The sequence below is a fragment of the Salvelinus fontinalis genome, chromosome 2, assembly GCF_029448725.1.
Source record: "Salvelinus fontinalis isolate EN_2023a chromosome 2, ASM2944872v1, whole genome shotgun sequence".
NCBI lineage: Eukaryota > Metazoa > Chordata > Actinopteri > Salmoniformes > Salmonidae > Salvelinus > Salvelinus fontinalis.
The window spans coordinates 31,308,094-31,326,099 of record NC_074666.1 but is presented as its reverse complement, the minus strand read 5'-3'; the positions used below and the strand labels follow the sequence as shown (position 1 = coordinate 31,326,099).

General features: G+C 43.0%; 1 protein-coding gene across 8 annotated transcripts; it reads left to right on the top strand.

The window, feature by feature from the left end:
* The first annotated feature begins 1,461 nt into the window (after positions 1-1,461).
* Positions 1,462-16,195, top strand: cchcr1 (coiled-coil alpha-helical rod protein 1). 8 transcript variants are annotated; one of them, XR_008753577.1, is made up of 23 exons: positions 2,843-3,049; positions 3,524-3,815; positions 3,923-4,090; positions 4,284-4,401; positions 5,898-6,092; positions 6,217-6,380; positions 6,473-6,587; positions 6,824-6,934; positions 7,088-7,231; positions 7,389-7,499; positions 7,931-8,037; positions 8,295-8,407; positions 8,558-8,630; positions 8,811-8,935; positions 9,991-10,179; positions 10,398-10,499; positions 10,663-10,814; positions 11,352-11,499; positions 14,045-14,197; positions 14,619-14,665; positions 15,101-15,173; positions 15,302-15,462; positions 15,627-16,195. XR_008753577.1 is itself a non-coding variant. In XM_055871235.1 (20 exons), exons 1-19 carry the CDS (start codon positions 2,992-2,994, stop codon positions 14,182-14,184), a joined length of 2,625 nt encoding a protein of 874 aa, XP_055727210.1. In that variant the 5' UTR covers positions 2,843-2,991; the 3' UTR covers positions 14,185-14,197; positions 14,727-14,989. The 8 variants fall into 8 exon arrangements, 5 of the variants coding, with proteins under 5 accessions (XP_055727226.1, XP_055727234.1, XP_055727210.1 ...); XR_008753575.1 differs by having other exon boundaries at positions 14,045-14,665; XR_008753576.1 differs by having other exon boundaries at positions 14,045-14,665; positions 15,624-16,195.
* The last annotated feature ends 1,811 nt before the right edge of the window (positions 16,196-18,006 follow it).

The following is an 18,006-nucleotide window of genomic DNA, read 5'->3' as shown; positions in this document are numbered from 1 at the left end:
TGTATTTCTAAAGGCCTTTTACATCAGAAGATGTCACAAAATGCTATACAGAAACCCAGCCTAAAACCCCAAACAGCAAGCAATGCAGGTGTAGAAGCACGGTGGCTAGGAAAAACTGCCTAATGAAAGACACAGAGTGATGCAGACTCAGGTCTCATCTAATTTAAAATTCAAATATAAGGGTCTAGATGTAGGCTGTGTGTGTGATAGCCTAAGCATAACCAATGCTGTTTAAGGATAGGCCTATAATCTGCATTGTCTTCCTGACAATTCAATGGGAATCATTCGAAAAGATTCAGCAAATTCTGCTAAAACCATGTCAACGTTTGAATGGGAAAATGGTGCTGGTAATGAATAAGGAATTAGCCTTTGATTAGATGTCTTTACTAAAACATTAAAATGTGAATGGTCTAATATAGTAAATGGTTTATAGTTGTAAAAGAAGTTCCAATTATAAAGAGGCGCTCAGCATCACCCACCCAAACACATGCAGTATCTGGTGCTGATGCTGCGTTGGACAGCTCCCCCTTGTGGTAAGTTTAAAAATCACAGCCATCGTGGGCAACGTCAGTGGGAAACGATGTTTTAAAGTAACTGTCCAGTGAAAATCTCACTTTAAAAAGCTCATAATCTGTTAACGCGTACCCAAATAATGTTGTTGACTCGTCCTATACTTATATTTGTGGCCAAAGCAGAAATTAGAGAGAAAAAAAATATTCCAAAGCACCCCCTCAAACCGTTTAAAAAATAATTGCTATTTCCTCAGAGGATGACTTCATGTTTTTGACTGAGACTTCTAATTGGCTCACTGTCTGAGCTGGCCAATCAGCTCTTTAATTCAATTCAATTCAAGGGGCTTTATTGGCATGGGAAACATGTGTTAACATTGCCAAAGCAATTGCCAAAGCAATCTTTACTTGTCATTCATATTTTTATTGACCGGTATACGCCCTCACCATTTTGTTGTTGGGGTACTCCATAGAGATAGAGGACTCATCTTGTATCTGTGCCATTATAGCGTCTGTGACAGCACGGGCAGCGCCAATGAGGCTCTCTCTATTTTGAAGTGGTCAATTTTCTTCTTCACGACTGGCTGATCCCTCCTGATGATCCGGTTGGACATGACTCCAACAGGGTCACTAAAAGCTGGATCAGCCAATGAAGTTGTAAGTCCCACCTAGTTGACGACATGAATATGTTGAAAGCCTTCAATGGCGCTGCCCATGCTAATATGGCAGTTTGGCCACTAGAGGCCACTAATCATTCTCTATAGATGTGTTAGCTGACAACATCACGAAAATGAAACCAAATATGTTTTTAGAACTAAACCAAGATAGACCACAGCATGTCGTTTCCAATGGGAACAAATTAGTCATAGTGGGCAGAACAAGCAAGGAGGTGGGCAGAGCCAAGCACGAGCATCATCTGCATATTTCCGTTAGCTAACGCCTACTTTGTGAATTGCGCGTATGCAATAACTCCATTCGCCCAAACACACAAAAACACTTCTAAACAACGCGATTTTTGAAAACCTTTGCAAATGGCAAAGTCTACAAAACTTAGTCCACTCTTTTCGGAACAGCTTGTAGTTTTGGGAACAGAAAACGGTATTGAGATCAAATGTTTCGTCGATGAGAATATTTGCAGAATGTCGGCCAAAATCCATCTCGTTCCATCCTCTTCCACTGCTCGACAGTAGTGAGTGGGAACGCCAAGCGGATGCTTCACATTTATACATCCAGTGAAATATCTGTCTCATTGTTCTATCTGTGATTATACCGTATGTGCGCTTCCATGGGGCAGAAGTCAGCGTGTTGTTGTGATTCTGGACGGCCAGAATCACAACCCCTTGCTGTTTTGCCCCATTGTTGTGCACACATCGGTTCTTAGGAAAAAGAGGACCGAGCACGCCCCCATTCTCATTGACGGGGCTGTAGAGGAGCAGGTTGAGAGCTTCAAGTTCCTTGGGGTCCACATCACCAACAAACTAACATGGTCCAAGCACACCAAGACAGTCGTGAAGAGGGCACGACAAAACCTACTGTGTTCCCCCTCAGGAGACTGAAAATATTTGGCGTGGGTCCTCAGATCCTCAAAAGGTTTTACAGCTGCACCATCGAGAGCATCCTGACCGGTTGCATCACTGCCTGGCATGGCAACTGCTCGGCCGCCGACCGCAATGCATTACAGAGGGTAGTGCGTACGGCCCAGTACATCACCGGGGCCAAGCTTCCTGCCATTCAGAACCTCTATACCAGGCGGTGTCAGGCCCTAAAAAATGGTCAAAGACTCCAGCCACCCTAGTCATAGACTGTTCTCTCTGCTACCACATGGCAAGCGGTACCGCAGCGCCAAGTCTAGGTCCAAGAGGCTTCTAAACAGCTTCTACCCCCAAGCCATAAGACTCCTGAACATTTAATCAAATGCTACCCAGACTATTTGCATTGCCCCCCCCTTCTACACTGCTGCCACTCTCTGTTATTATCTATGCATAGTCACTTTAATAACTCTACCTACATGTACATATTACCTCAATTACCTCGACACCGGTGCCCCCGCACATTGACTCTGTACAGGTACCCCCTGTATATAGCCCCGCTATTGTTATTTTACTGCTGTTATTTAATTATTTGTTATTCTTATCTCTTACTTTTTGGGTTATTTTCTTAAATCTGCATTGTTTGTTAAGGGCTTGTAAGTAAGCATTTCAGTGTAAGGTCTTCACCTGTTGTATTCGGCGCATGTGACAAATACAATTTGACTTGATTTGATCGATATACATCATAAAAAAAAAAAATCTATTGGCGTTTACCAAAACAATTGAGAATGCAACGCCCACGCAACTACTCCATACACGTAACTACGTAAACAGGAAGAGTTGTTGCAGCGACGCGTCGCCATGAAAGTGTTGTTCAAAATGATCGCGCGCACAATACAAAGTGTACTCTTTTGTAACTTGTTTTAGAACAGTGGTCATTTTACGATTCTCTGATGGAAAGATGCAATGAGGATGAGAAGCTGAATGCCCCGTCCGATTTTGTGGCATCAAGTAAGTCCTAAAAAGCTAGCTAGCGAAGTTAGTTGGTTAGCTACCCGGAATCTAACGCCAGCTGCACCTAACGTTACCTAGCACATAAGTAGCATTGCTAACTACTTACTTAAGTTATGGAATTTAAGTTATACAGCAGCATAAGTTGTCTTGTGAGTTGTTGCACCAAACGTAACTATTCGCGTGTGCGCCGAAACGGTCCTCTTGGATGGCATTGGGACCATATGGAACATTTGACAAATACAATTTAATTTATATTGATGGGTACACTTGCTGATTTTACTTCCTCCATGAGTACAGGCGCAATGGCCGCCAGTCCATCCATTATGCCACCATTGACTTGAATGGGGATGCCCATTCTATTCATTCTATTTCTATATTTGGGACAGCATGTGCGACTACCTTACAGGTGTACTGTCACATGCTTGTTGCAAGTAAATTCTCCCGTACTGAATACTGCATATTGTTTTTCAGAGGGTAGTCAGAGGACCCTGATGCCCCCATCCCATTTCACTGCAAGCACCCAGTCTGCCTCTATCATAGTACCAGGGACTGTAACGGGACGAGGGACAACACCAATAAAATGGGTCACCCATGCCACAACACCCCCATCGGACTCTGGCCCTGCCAACTCATGGCTCACCATGGCTCAGGCCAAACAGGAAATTTTAGAACTACACAGAGAAAACCAGAGGATTCTGATGTTACAGGGAGACCGCTCCAGAGGAACGAAGTCAACAGAGGATTCTGCCCACTCCATAGCGAGGTCAGGTGCTGCCCTATATGCCTTGCTTATGAAATCCACTTCTTTCACTTCTCACCCATGTCTATTAACATAACACCTGACCTGCTCCTCCCACCCCCCACACACAGGTCTGGAGCGAGAGGTGAGCAGGCCTCCAGGTGGGAGACAGAATGGAGACTGGACACAGAGTGTTTCAGGGCAGAGTCAGAGAGGCTGAAAGGCCAGGTAGAAGCACTGAAGGAAGTTGCAGGGAGACAGAGAGAGGAGATGAGGGACAAAGAAACTTATCTGAACAGGTATTGTAGTGTCTTGTATAGACACTGACTTGTCATTATGGCATATTAGTAGCCTAGATCTTACATTCCTCATTCAATAATTCACATTTTATGGAGAAATGTGTATCCTGCTTCTCTTCTAAGTAGACCTACTTAAAAAAAGATATAATTACCAGTGATATTCCCTCCCCTCTCCTTACACCCTGTATTGCAGGCAGAGTCATGAAATGGAGGTGATGCGGGAGGAGTTATATAAGACTAAGACTGAGCTCAGCCAAGTCAGTGTGGAGCTGGTCCAAAAGAGAGAGGACAAAGAGAGACTCAGCACCCAGGTAACAGTTATTCACAAGAACTCTACATTTGTGTAGGTTGTCATCCCAGCTCACCTCTGTTTTATGTGTGGTAGTAACTAAGGTAACTAAGGGAAAGTTCAGTTATTTGCAGCTGTGGCATGATTGCAGCATCATCAGCAACAATGGCATGATTGCAAAACTATACAGTGCATTCGGAAAGTATTCAGACCCCTTGACTTTTTCCACGTTTTGTTACGTTACTGCCTTATTCTAAAATTAGTTCAATATATTTTTCCTCATGAATCTACACACAATACCCCATAATGACAAAGCAAAAATAGGTCTTTAGAAATATCACATTTACATAAGTATTTAGACCCTTCACTCAGTACTTTGTTGAAGCACCTTTGGCAGCGATTACAGCCTAGATTCTTCTTGGGTATGACGCTACAAGCTTGGCACAACTCTATTTGGGGAGTTTCTCCCATTCTTCTCTGCAGGTCCTTTCAAGATCTGCCAGGTTGGATGAGGAGCGTCACTGCCCAGCTATTTTCAGGTCTCTCCAGTGATGTTCTCTCCGGTGATGCCTTTTACTGAGGAGTGGCTTCTGTCTAGCCGCTCTACCATAAAGGCCTGATTTGTGGAGTGCTGCAGAGATGGTTGTCCTGGAAGGTTTTCCCATCTCCACATAGGAGCTCTGTCAGTGACCATCGAGTTCTTGGTCACCTCCCTGACCAAGGCCCTTCTCCCCCGATTTCTCAGTTTGGCCGGGCGGCCAGCACTAGGAAAAGTCTTGGTGGTTCCAAACCTCTTCCATTTGAAGAATAATGGAGGCCAATGTATTCTTGGTGACCGTCAATGCTGCGGAAATGTTTTGGTACCCTTACCCAGATCTGTGCCTCGACACAATCCTGTCTCGGAGCTCTATGGACAATTCCTTTGACCTCATGAATTGGTTTTTGCTCTGACATGCACTGTCAACTGTGGGACCTTATATAGACAGGTGTGTGCCTTTCCAAAAATGTCCAATCAATTTAATTTACCACAGGTGGACTCCAATCAAGTTGTAGAAACATCTCAAGGATGATCAATGGAATCAGGATGCACCTGAGCTCAATTTTGATTCTCATAGCAAAGAGTCTGAAAACGTAAATAAGGTATTATTATTGTAATTTTTTAAATACATTTTTAATGTCTAAACTTATTTTCACCTTGTCATTATGGGCTATTGTGTGTAGATTGAAGAAAAATAATAATTGAATCACATTTAGAGTAAGGCTGTAACGTAACAAAATGTGGAAAAAGGGAAGGGGTCTGAATACTTTCCGAATACATTGTATATTGATGGTCCAAGAAATGGTATAGAAGCCTAGTCAGGTATGCTTGCAGCCCCCGAGGACTGTAATTTTGAATCACTGCTTCAAAACAGCTATTGGTTTAAATCAATTCCCAGCTCCCAGGCTTCCACTCAAACCTCTTCTTTATTTACTACATTGACCTTGTATTGGACAATGCCTGCTCTCTGTGGTGTGCAGCTGGAGATGCTGGAGAGGAAGTCTGGGGAGGAGGCTGAGAGGCTGAGGAGTGAGGTGGAGAGGAGCGGACAGGAAACCCACAGGCTGACCAGGGAGGCTGATACAGCCAGGCTGCAGGCTGGGGAAGAGGCCAAGCAGGAGTTGCAGAAACTAAATAAGCAACTGGAGGAATCCTACAGGAGACATGAAATACAGGTAAGAGTATTTTTTTCAGATTGTTTAAATTTCTTTCTGAACAATTTAACAAACATGGTGCAAATAACACATTTTTTACAGATGTGTAAGTTTTATTTTGGATCTCTTTATTTGTTCCCTCTAGTTGCAGCAGTTGACTGCCACCCATGACACTGAATTGTCCACAGTCAGGCAGGCGAGCTCTGAGGTGCAGGAGGGGTTATGTCACCTGTCCCAGGAGGTGACTCATCTGAAGTGCTGTCTACTGGAAGTGTCTGCAGAGAGAGATGGACTGAAAGAACAACTAAGGTAGGTGATATATTTGATCCCAAAGCTTCGTAAATATACTGCTTTGTTCAATAGATGGATAGTATCTCATTTTTAGGTTCTTATTTTTTCAGCCAAATGGGCAATGCTTTTGAGACCCAGTCAGCAACGTTGCAGAGTCTTAGAAACTACATTGGACAACTTACCCCTGAGAGAGGGTTGGAAGAGAAACTAACTGAAACCATTCAGGTGGGGAGATTCATTGATAACATTGATTTAGATCAAGTTACTTGTGTGCTCTAAGGAACACACAAGGAAAAAGACAGTTGGTGCTTAACCAAGCAGAGAAATTGATTGTTCTTCCAGCAAAGTCTTGCCTGGAGAACAAAGTGAATCTTGGCTCATTTAATCTCAATGTATGGTATGAGCATATTTTCATATTACCATGTAATAAGTAGTCAATATTCTAATCTGACTCCCTCTAGACACTGAATAGGGAGAAGGAGGCTCTGCAGGTGACAACAGAGCTTCTGACGGTCAGACTCAACTCTGTGAACGACATATTGGCCCTACAAGAGGAGGAGATGGTAGAGAAGGTGTTTGAACCATGCTTGTGTGTTCACAGTCCCATAGCTGATGCAAAATCCTCTTATTCCTTTCAGATATTTGATTAATATCCATTCAGTCATGTGTGGGTGACTATATCTGAGTGGTTTGTGGGTTAAGTAAAGGCTTTGTCACGTCCACAGACTCTGTCAGACCCTCTCCTGAAAGCTGGGCCCAAAGGCACTCGGGTTCTGCGTTGCTGGAGAGAGAAGGTCTTCATGTTGTTGGTCCAGCTTCGCTCAAGGGATATCGAACTGAGGGGAGAAAAGGATCAACTTCACTCAACCGTATGTGATTTAGGAGGCTTAGGACTTAACTTGACGAACTCCAACCACTGTGAAATAATGTTCAGTGAATAAATAGGCAAATTGTGATTCGTGATAAGGGACATAATCGAAACATGCAGAAGCATCCATGAGTCTATTGTGTGTCCTGTTGCTTCAGATCTCATCTCTGGAGCAGGAGGTAAAGAAGGAGAAGTACCAGTCCAATGTCTTCCAGCACAGCCTGCAGGACAGAACAGCTGAGCTGGAGCTGGAGAGGGTGGCTAGGGAGGTGAGGAGGAGCAGGGGGACAGCCTCTGTGGGAGTGTCTCAATGCATCTCTTCATAGAATGGCTTTCCTCCATTTTGTTGAGGCATGATGCATCTGCTGTTGCCAATTACTTCTGTCGTGTTAGCACAGCAGAGGGCGCCACTTCACATGTAAAACCTCTTACACACCTCCCATCAGTATTAAGAGAATACAAAAAATGCTTCCTTTAAAAATGTTATAACGATGATTACAATTTCCAGATTAAATCCTCTCAAACATTTCTCAAAAGACACGATTGAACCCTGAAGTCAGTGTGAGATGACATTAAACTTTTTTCTGAAGTTTGACATTTAACTGTATATGTAATCAAAAGGTCACTGACCTCATCAGAAAGGAGACCCTAGTAGTTGTCTTGTGGCGGGTCGGTTTTTATGTTTGTCTGGTCCTGTCAGGCCGTGGAGCAGGACGTGGTTACGACTAAGAGGGAGAACACAGAGCTGAAGAGCTGGAGTCAGGAGGCAGAGGCTGGACTGAGGATCATGACAGAGGATGCCCAGCGGTAAAGAGCTGACAGATAGACAGGTCCACTTGACAACCACTATACAAGTCAAGCTTTGCCTGAGATATTTAAGTTGTACTAACTGTAATTTTGTACATTGGGCACCTAATCTTTTCCAGACGCTTTCACAATCCATATCACTCATACCATCTGTTACAAAATATCCAATGACACGGGTGAATTTGTGTACTACTCGATCCTACAATCCTCATTTGATGTCAAATATTTTGTTATAGTACCAGTTCTTCTTTCTACAGATTCAGTCAGGCATTTGAGGCTAAGATGTCAGAGGTGGAGACTGTCCAAACACGTCTGAACAGCTTTGGCCAGAGGCTGACCTTTGCCAAAAGAAGAGTGGACACAATTCAAGGTCTGTCTATAGATCTGAAATGATTTCTCCTCGCTTAACTACAGGAAATCTTACAACAGTGAGTTTAAATTGCATGTGCTCCTGGATAATTCTTTGCACTGTTTTATTCTGGCTCAGTTTGACCACATTCACTGTACTGTTGTCTCGCAGGTCTAATGATGAGGAAGGAGGCCCTATGGAGAGTGCAGCAGGCCACTAAAGCAGCCAACCCGGTCTCTGAGCGGTATGATAACTGACCACACTGGACCACCTTGGCCCTGGGTCTCCCTGAACCCGAGCTGGCAATGGCCAGTTATTCATCAGGAAAAGGCCTTGACTTGTAGACCATTGCCTCAGTTTGTCTCTCTACCACTACATCTCCCATTGCCTCACTAGTTGTGCTGTCCTCTTTCTCTATTCACAGTGCCGCTGTCACAGAGCTCCAGGCAGAGCTGGCCTCGGCGTGTGAGGAGAGAGACAAGCTCAGGCAGGAGCTCAAGAGAACCCCCGAGCTCATTGAGAGTGCCCTGGCTGATGTCCGTGAACAGTGTACGCTGTTTAGTCATCTGTTCAGAGAGATTCAGACTTGCATGAATTCCTTGTACCCTGTAACTGTACGTAACTGTACCTACAGTAGATTTGCATGCACCATCAAATCAAAATTTATTTGTCACATTTGCCGAATACAACAGGTTTAGACCTTATAGTGAATGGCCTAGTTACAAGTCCTTAACCAACAATGCAGTTTTAAGAAAAATAAGTGTTAAGTTAAAAATAAAATATGATTAAAGAGCAGCAGTAAAATAACAGTGGCGAGGCTATATACAGGGGGTACCGGTACAGAGTCAATGTGTGGGGGCACAGGTTAGTCGAGGTAATTGAGGTAATATGTACATGTAGGTAGAGTTATTAAAGTGACTATGCAGAGATAATAAACATAGAGTAGCAGCAGCATAAAAGAGGGGTGGGGGGGGGGGGGGGGCAACAATGCAAATAGTCTGGGTAGCCATTTGATTAGCTGTTCAGGAGTCTTAAGGCTTGGGGGGTAGAAGCTGTTTGGACCTAGACTTGGCGCTTCGGTACCGCTTACCATGCGGTAGCAGAGAGAACAGTCTATGACTAGGATGGCTGTAGTCTTTGACCATTTTTTAGGACCTTCCTTTTGTATATCCTGACTATGTGGTAGTAGAAATATTCAGAATACAGTACACCAGGGGTGTCAAACATACGGCTTGCTAGGGGGTCCAAGCAGGACTTCGGGTGGTTTGAATCCGGCCCGCGGGGGGAACAAAGTCAATATACTTTTTAAAATAACCAAAACCAAATGAGAACAGTGTAGTAATGATAATGAACTTACATTCATACGGTTCATTGACTATGACCAGCTCGCTAATAATCACCGTAATGAAAGATAGAGAGTACGGGAGCATCGAAAATTCCACAAATTATCGATCGGGGACTATATTTGGCAATTTTCACGGCGAGGAAAAATAACCAATTTTCCATGCGGCCCTTTGGACCTCGTTGAAGACTGAATGCGGCCTCCTGGGCAAATGAGTTTGACACCCCTGCAGTACACCATCTGTGTTCCCCCTCCTTTCCAGTTGACAGTGAAGTGAGACAGCTGAGGCAGGCTGCAGAGCGAAGCAGGGGGGAAGCCCAGGAGGCCCAGGCAGCCAGAGAGGAGGCCCAGCAGAGGCTGCAGGAGGCCCACACACAGCTAGAGGAGAGCAACCTCAACCTAGAGCAGATCCATGCACAGCTGATCAGACAAAAGGAGGACAGTGACAGAGGTTAGAGAGGGATCAGAGTGGACTAAAGTGTACAATGCCAGGATTCCATTGTAATTCAGTCAATTAAGTTTACTGTCTGATTTTAAAATATCTTGTGTTCTGCACGGATTTTTCGATATATTCATCAAATTTCAATTTCTCTTAATCAATGTAACTAAATTGTTGACATGTCACAGAATGTTCTGTACCTGAATTTCTCTGTTTGACTGTCCCATCAGCTCTGCAGGAGAGAGTGTCTGAGACAGAGGATCACTGTACTCAGCAGCTTAGAGTGATGGAATCTCAACTCAACACGGCCAGAAGAGAACACACCAAAGCAGGTAGCGTACACGTACACTCATTCATCACATAATGTCCATCTCAACACAAACATGTGAAAGGGTCATGTAGAGTTGAGAGGATTCATATATGCGTCTACAGAAATGTACTGTAGTGTAAATATATATGGCTAAGACTGATAGGACTCCTGTCTGTCTGTTATAGTGGTAGCCCTGCGTCAGTTTGAGAGACAGGCAGAGAGAGAGAGGGAGCAGGAGAGAGAAGCACAATGCCTTCAGAGTGAACACACCAAGAGAGAAATCCAGGATCTACAGAAACTACTGCAAGAAAAGGACAAGGACAGAAACCTACTTTTGGTGAGTTCATAGTTTTTTTTCCATGTCTTGGTTTATTGTAAGTTAGCCACGGACCTCAGGCTTCGTTCACATACTGTACATTCTGAAAGCCTGGTGAACTTGTCAGCAGAAAGATGCTTAAAAGGGGTTAGTCTAGATGTAAACTAGTATTTGACATGGTTCAAGCTCTGAACAGAGGTTGTTGTGTTCCTGAACAATTTTCTGACTTCCAAAAAGCAAGCGAACATAAGATACAAAAACAATGCTACATAGGCTACTTAAACTTTGTCTGACATGGTAGAAAAAAATGAAAATGACAAACCAAAAAATGCCTCTCCTAACGGGGAATGTAATTTCTACTCGGGGCCAATCAAATGTGAGCGTTGAATGCCAGCGCCTCCAACAGTCAACAAGACGAGTTTTGGAAGGATGGCCTCCGCGAGACTTATTGTTTACCATGTTGAGAGAGTTATTTTCTTTTTTGTGAAACTGACAACTGTCAAGACACTTTCTTACACAGATCCATTTTCAGTATTTGTATACTTTTGCCTCCCACAGGTGACTGTACGTGAGAGGGGGCTGATGAGTGAGTATAAGGCAGCTCGGACCACAGCCCAGCAGACTTCTGTGGCCTTGGAGGAGCAGCAGCAGAGACCCTCAAGGAAGAGCAACACTCTGAGAGCCAAAAACCAGCCACAGACCAGAGGTAACTTCCACCTACACACCATGTTGTCACATTGTCTCTTCCTATGAATACCTCTTGTATTATAATATATGTATTATAATATATGTATGTATAACACTTTATACACTGAGTATAACAAAAATTAGCAACAGCTTTCTAATATTGAGTTGCACCCACCCCCTTTTGCCCTCTGAACAGCCTCAATTCGTCAGGGAATGGACGCTACAAGGTGTCGAAAGTGTTCCACAGGGATGCTGGCCCATGATTCCAATGCTTCCCACAGTTGTGTCAAGTTGGCAGTATGGCCTTTGGGTGGTGGACCATTCTTGATACACACAGGAAACTGTTGAGCGTTAAAAAAAACAGCAACGTTGCAGTTCTTGACAAACTGGTGCACCTGGCACCTACTGCCATACCCCACTCAAAGGCTCTTAAATCTTTTGTCTTGCCCATTCACCATCTGAATGGCACACATATAGAGTACCAGTCAAGTTTGGACACCTACTCATTCAAGGGTTTTTCTTTTTTTTTAACTATTTTCTACATTGTAGAATATTAGTGAAGACATCAAAACTATGAAATAACACATATGGAATCGTAGTAACCAAAACTTTGTTAAACAAATAAAAAATATATTTTAGATTCTTCAAAGTAGCCACCCTTTGCCTTGATGACAGCTTTGCACTCTTGGCATTCTCTCAACCAGCTTCATGAGGAATGCTTTTCCAACAGTCTTGAAGGAGTTCCCACATATGCTGAGCACTTGGTGGCTGCTTTTCAATCAATCAAATGTATTTATAAAGCCCTTCTTACATCAGCTGATGTCACAAAGTGCTGTACAGAAATCCAGCCTAAAACCCCAAACAGCAAGCAATGCAGGTTCTAGGAAAAACTCCCTAGAATGGCCAGAACCTAGGAAGAAACCTAGAGAGGAACCAGGCTATGAGGGGTGGCCAGTCCTCTTCTGGCTGTGACGGGTGGAGATTATAACAGAACATGGCCAAGATGTTCAAATGTTCATAGATGACCAGTAGGGTCAAATAACAATAATCACAGTGGTTGTCGAGGGTGCAACAGGTCAGCACCTCAGGAGTAAATGTCAGTTGGCTTTTCATAGCCGATCATTCAGAGTATCTCTACCGCTTCTGCTGTCTCTAGAGAGTTGAAAACAGCAGGTCTGGGACAGGTATCACGTCTGGTGAACAGGTCAGGGTTCCATAGCCGCAGGCAGAACAGTTGGAACTGGAGCAGCAGCACGACCAGCTGTACTGGGGACAGCAAGGAGTCATCAGGCCAGGTAGTCCTGAGGCATGGTGCTTTTCCTTCACTTTGCGGTCCAACTCATCCCAAACCATCTCAATTTGGTTGAGGTCGGGTGATTGTGGAGGCCAGCTCATCTGATGCAGCACTCCATTACTCTCCTTGGTCAAATAGCCCTTGTGTTTGGACATTGTTCTGTTGAAAAACAAATGATAGTTCTACTAAGCGCAAACCAGATTGGATGGTGTATTGCTGCAGAATGTGGTGTTAGCCATGCTGGTTAAGTGTGCCTTGATTTCTAAATTAAACACTGACAGTGTCACCAGCAAAACACCATCACACCACCTCCTCCATGCTTCATGGTGGGAACCACACATGCGGAGATCATCCGTTCACCTTTTCTGCGTCTCACAAAGACACGGCGGTTGGAAACAAAAATTTCAAATGAGAGCCAGTTTCATCATACCGCTTGATGGTTTTTGTGACTGCACTTGAAATGTTCCGTGTTGACTGACCTTCATGTCTTAAAGTAATGATGGACTGTCGTTTCTCATTGCTTATTTGAACGGTTCTTGCCATAATATGGACTTAGCCCTATTTGGTAAAGGCCATATTCTATATACCACCCCTACCTTGTCACAACACAACTGATTGGCTCAAACGCATTAAGAAGGAAAGAAATTCCACAAATTAACTTTTAACAAGGCACACCTGTTAATTGAAATGCATTCCAGCTGACTACCTCATGAAGCTGGTTGAGAGAATGCCAATAGTGTGAAAAGCTGTCATCAAGGCAAAGGGTGGCTACTTTTTAAGAATCTCATATGAAATATATTTGGATTTGTTTAACACTTTTTTTTTGGTTACTACATAATTCCATACGTGCTATTACATGGTTTTGATGTCTTCACTGTTACTCTACAGTGTAGAAAATAGTACAAATAAAGAGAACCCCTGGAATGTGTAGGTGTGTCCAAACTTTTGACTGGTACTGTACAATCCATGTCTCAATTGTCACATGGCTTAAAAATCCTTCTTTAACCTGTCTCCTCCCTTTCGTCTACACTGATTTGAAGTCACTTGTTAAATCCACATCAATAAAGGATCATAGCTTTCACCTGGATTCACCTGGTCGGTCTGTCATGGAAAGAGCTGGTGTCCTTAAGTATACTCCATGTATACTATTATCTATAACATGTTTATAGCAAAATTATAAAACATAGAATGAAACTGTAATTGACTACAGTTAACATGTCTACAGACACACAGTAGTAACCAGTGAACTGTTCTGTGTGTTCCCTGTTAGACTCGCTACTGTCAGTGCTTGGGGACCTTCGGACTCTGAGTGCTGCAGTGGTCCACAGCTCAGAAGACGATGCAGAGGAGGAGGGACATGGGGACAGGGTACGGCATTCCAGAACCAGAGGGGACGACTCACTAAAATGACGGTCCACAATAAGTACTAAGAACTTTTTTTGAGATTTGAACTTTTCAAGGTTTTTTTTATACACTCTTCATGACTAATTGACATTTCATTACGTATGTAACTCAGACTCCATGTTGATGGTATTATGTTGATGGTATCCTTTCTAGGGAGTTTTTCCTAGCCACCGTGCTTCTACACCTGCATTACTAGCTGTTTGGGGTTTTAGGCTGGGTTTCTGTACAGCACTTCGAGATATTAGCTGATGTACGAAGGGCTATATAAAATTGAATTGATTGATTGAATTGATTGATTATGTGGGTGGATGATTTAGTGAATTCTTAATGTCTATAAAATGGCCCTGTTGACACAACAGCAATGTTCCCAGTTTGAAAATGCATGGGATTCTTTAAGATTTCATGGATCTACTTAATGTTAATTGACCTTTGGCTGACAGGCTCCGGCCGGAGGAGAAGCTCACTGACTGTGATGAGTTCATATAAGGTAGGTGGGAGTGTGGCCTGTGCTCCCAGTCTAATCAATAAGTCAATGTGCTTTCTCCCAGGGCCTCACAGCGTGACAGGAAAATCAAATGAATGGATAGCTTCGTTCAAAACAGCGTGCTGCCTTCCGCTGGAGAAGACTAAAAAACAGTCTAGTTATGACCCCGAGTGCTCTGAACTGTAGCACTGGAGACATGAGATTGACCTCTGCTGATGTTTCTATAGTCTTGCTAATGGTTGTGTTTATGAAGACATGGATCACTATCTTTGACAAAGTTGTGTATTTGCTTGTGATGTAATAAATTATGTTGATATTTAAAACTTTCATTGTGTCTGGCCTAACTGGAAGAGATGTTCAATTTAGTCACTATATTTAGTGTTATGAAAGTATGTCCTTTTTTTAAATGTTTTAATTATATATATTTCCATTATGAAGCACTAGCTGGGTAACGGAGTGATCAATTGGCTCCAGAAAAACAATCTGGACTGCAGCAGAGGAAAATACACAGGTGTGTGTGTGTATATATAAGCATTCATGATTATGATTAGCTATACTAATGATAAATGAATTTACGTGTAGCCCTGGTTCCTCTTTGTGTCCCTTGCCATCAGCCTCTTGTTGTTTTTCCTTTTACAGAACATCATTACAGTTTCATGCAATTTCTGCAGCACTAATTGGGACTGAGGCTGTCCATGCCAACAACAAACTCAATCGGGCATATCCATCAGAGGCACAATACAAACCCTGGTGTTGGAAGTGCTAAGATAACCAAGCTATCTGTACAGTATTGAATATCTGTAAGTGTACGACGTGCTATATGCTAGTGTAAATGCAGACTGAGATTGTGAATGTGCTGGCTGTGCAAGTGAGAGTGCATGATGCAGGGTGATTTGTTTCCCAGAAGGCTGTGAAGCAGCAGCAGGACCGTCTGATGGATGTTTGCTTTTTCTGTCCCCAGCAGTGTCCTCATCAGTGTCCTCATCAGACCCCAGCAGCTCTAAGGCATTGTATTGTTTGGTGTAGAGAGGACCCCTGACGTGATGTTTATCCTATGCAGTTAGGGGTGCCATTTTCCGTTCCAATGTCCTCTCTCTGTCAGGTTAATGTGATCACAGAGTATGTTTAACTACGGCTCACTGACACTAGTTACTTTGATTCATGTATTGGTGATGTCGTGTTCATACACAGATTGACATGAATGTTCTCTTTCTCTACATGTTAGCACTATAATGATGAACATTTCTGTCATGATCAATGTGGGATCGCTGATTAGGCCTATATCTCTGGAGGACTACTCAATCCATCTGATTTAGTGGGATGCCAATAAATATCTTTGGATGGAGGCAAATACTAACACTAAAATCTATGTACTGATCTATAGTATAGTTTAATTGATAAACACAAGTACGCTAGATTCAACTCTTCTATTTCACATGCACATTACCACCTGCAGAAACATTTTCAAACAGCAGAGGGCATTGCTGTCCAATAAAGATGACTCACGGCAGATGACGTCATGTGTATCTTTCAGTGGGCTTAGTTTGGTTTGTTGCATAATGTTTTGATTTGTGATTACACTATAGAAGCACTGACACAAATTCACACTAACAAACCAAGACACAGAAACCCCCTATAACTATTGGCTGTTGGGGTGTGCTGCATTTTGCACCGATGTCAGCGAGTACTTCTAAAATTCATTTTTTTTATGTCAGCTTCTAACAGCTTGTACCATGTTCATACTGCACATTTCCCCGAAGAAGTGACAATTCCCTTTGCAATCCATTACTTTATTAGACTTAATACAATGTCCTGTTTGAGCAAAGTGAAGTCTATCTCCTGGTGAAACAGCAATAACATGCAGCACTTAGGCAGGAGAGGAGACTCGCCCACCAGCACTTAAAACCCTTCTATCTCTATGTTTCACTTATCCACAAATAGCCAAGTGTGCAATCTTCATGTCAGCACAGTGATAACAAGGTTCTGATGAAAAACCTACAGACGCCACCACATTGTCTCTATTTATAACCAAACTGGTAAATGGATTTTATAATGCATAACCTACCAGCTGAAACTTAGCAGTATATTTCAGTTGCTTCAGCAGCTTCGCATAGAATGGTGTGGTATGGTAGCAAGGTATCATAGTAGTAGCTAACTTACAAATAATTGAATAGAGCTAGAAGACATTAAATAAGCGAGGTGATAAAAAGCTTTCAATAAGCTCCGAGCCCTTTTTTATTAGCAATTCAGAATTAATGATATGTTAAATAAGAAATTCCAACGAGCAGGAAGGTGCTGACCTCCTTGGCTCAGTCATCTTCCTTACTTAATGATGCTGGGCAGCCTCCCTGTGAGCAGCTGTTGATGTGTTGGAGGAGGTACAGATAGATCTGAGGGGAAACCGTGTCTGCTATGGCACTGTGATGTTTTGTGGTTAGGAAGATGACAAAATGTAGTGAAAATGGAGAAAACAAACATCTTAAACCAAAAACGATCTTGTCTTTGGACCATATGACTCATATACTTATATAACACGATTCTGATGAAGTATTGCCTTCAGGCATCTGCAGAATTTCAACACTGATCTGTATATTTGGAATAGGCTGGTTAGTTTGTGTTATATTTACAACTTAACCCGACCAGGAAAAATTCCAGGCCCTAGTTCTAATCATAACTCTAGAAAACACTGTTCAGTCTGTGTTGGCCAAGGATGTTCAGGCTGACCTGAGGACATAACAGGCATGGTGGTTTAGCTAGCTGAGGCGGAAGCTAAGGTTGATGTAATTCAGTCAGTCAGTGCAGTGCTCACCACCACCAGCGCTCCATGCTGGACCAGGACATGGTGGATGGCTCAGTGCTGTGGCAGGCCATGCTAAAGGGGACAGCAGCATGCATAAGGAGCTGTGTGGCTGGGAGGATGCAGCCCAGTAACCCTATTTATAGATACAGTAAGTCTGGGGCATTACCTTAGGGAATGGCAGCAGTGTACTGAACTGTCCTATCTTCAAAATGAACTCTAACTTTTGCATGGATAAGAAATAAACTTACACAGTACAATGTACAGCTATGTACTTTATTGTCAAACAAGGCGCCACAATACTAATAATGGAAATTAAGGATTATTAATACATTTAGAATTCTACAAGGACAGAATTCAAGGTTAGTTGAAATGGATAAACATGTATAACCCACACAGCACTGTAGGTAGAGAAGCAGTAATGACCCAGGTCTGCAGTAACCCACACAGCACTGTAGGTAGAGAAGCAGTAATGACCCAGGTCTGCAGTAACCTACACAGCACTGTAGGTAGAGAAGCAGTAATGACCCAGGTCTGCAGTAACCTA

What these genes read in the sequence shown, in the direction of transcription:
- cchcr1 (XM_055871235.1), top strand. Translation starts at nt 2,992, where the DNA reads ATGGAAAGATGCAATGAGGATGAGAAGCTGAATGCCCCGTCCGATTTT. An exon ending in ATGACAGAGGATGCCCAGCG is followed by an intron (nt 8,038 to 8,294) that starts GTAAAGAGCTGA and finishes TTCTTTCTACAG; the next exon opens with ATTCAGTCAGGCATTTGAGG. An exon ending in AAGAGTGGACACAATTCAAG is followed by an intron (nt 8,408 to 8,557) that starts GTCTGTCTATAG and finishes GTTGTCTCGCAG; the next exon opens with GTCTAATGATGAGGAAGGAG.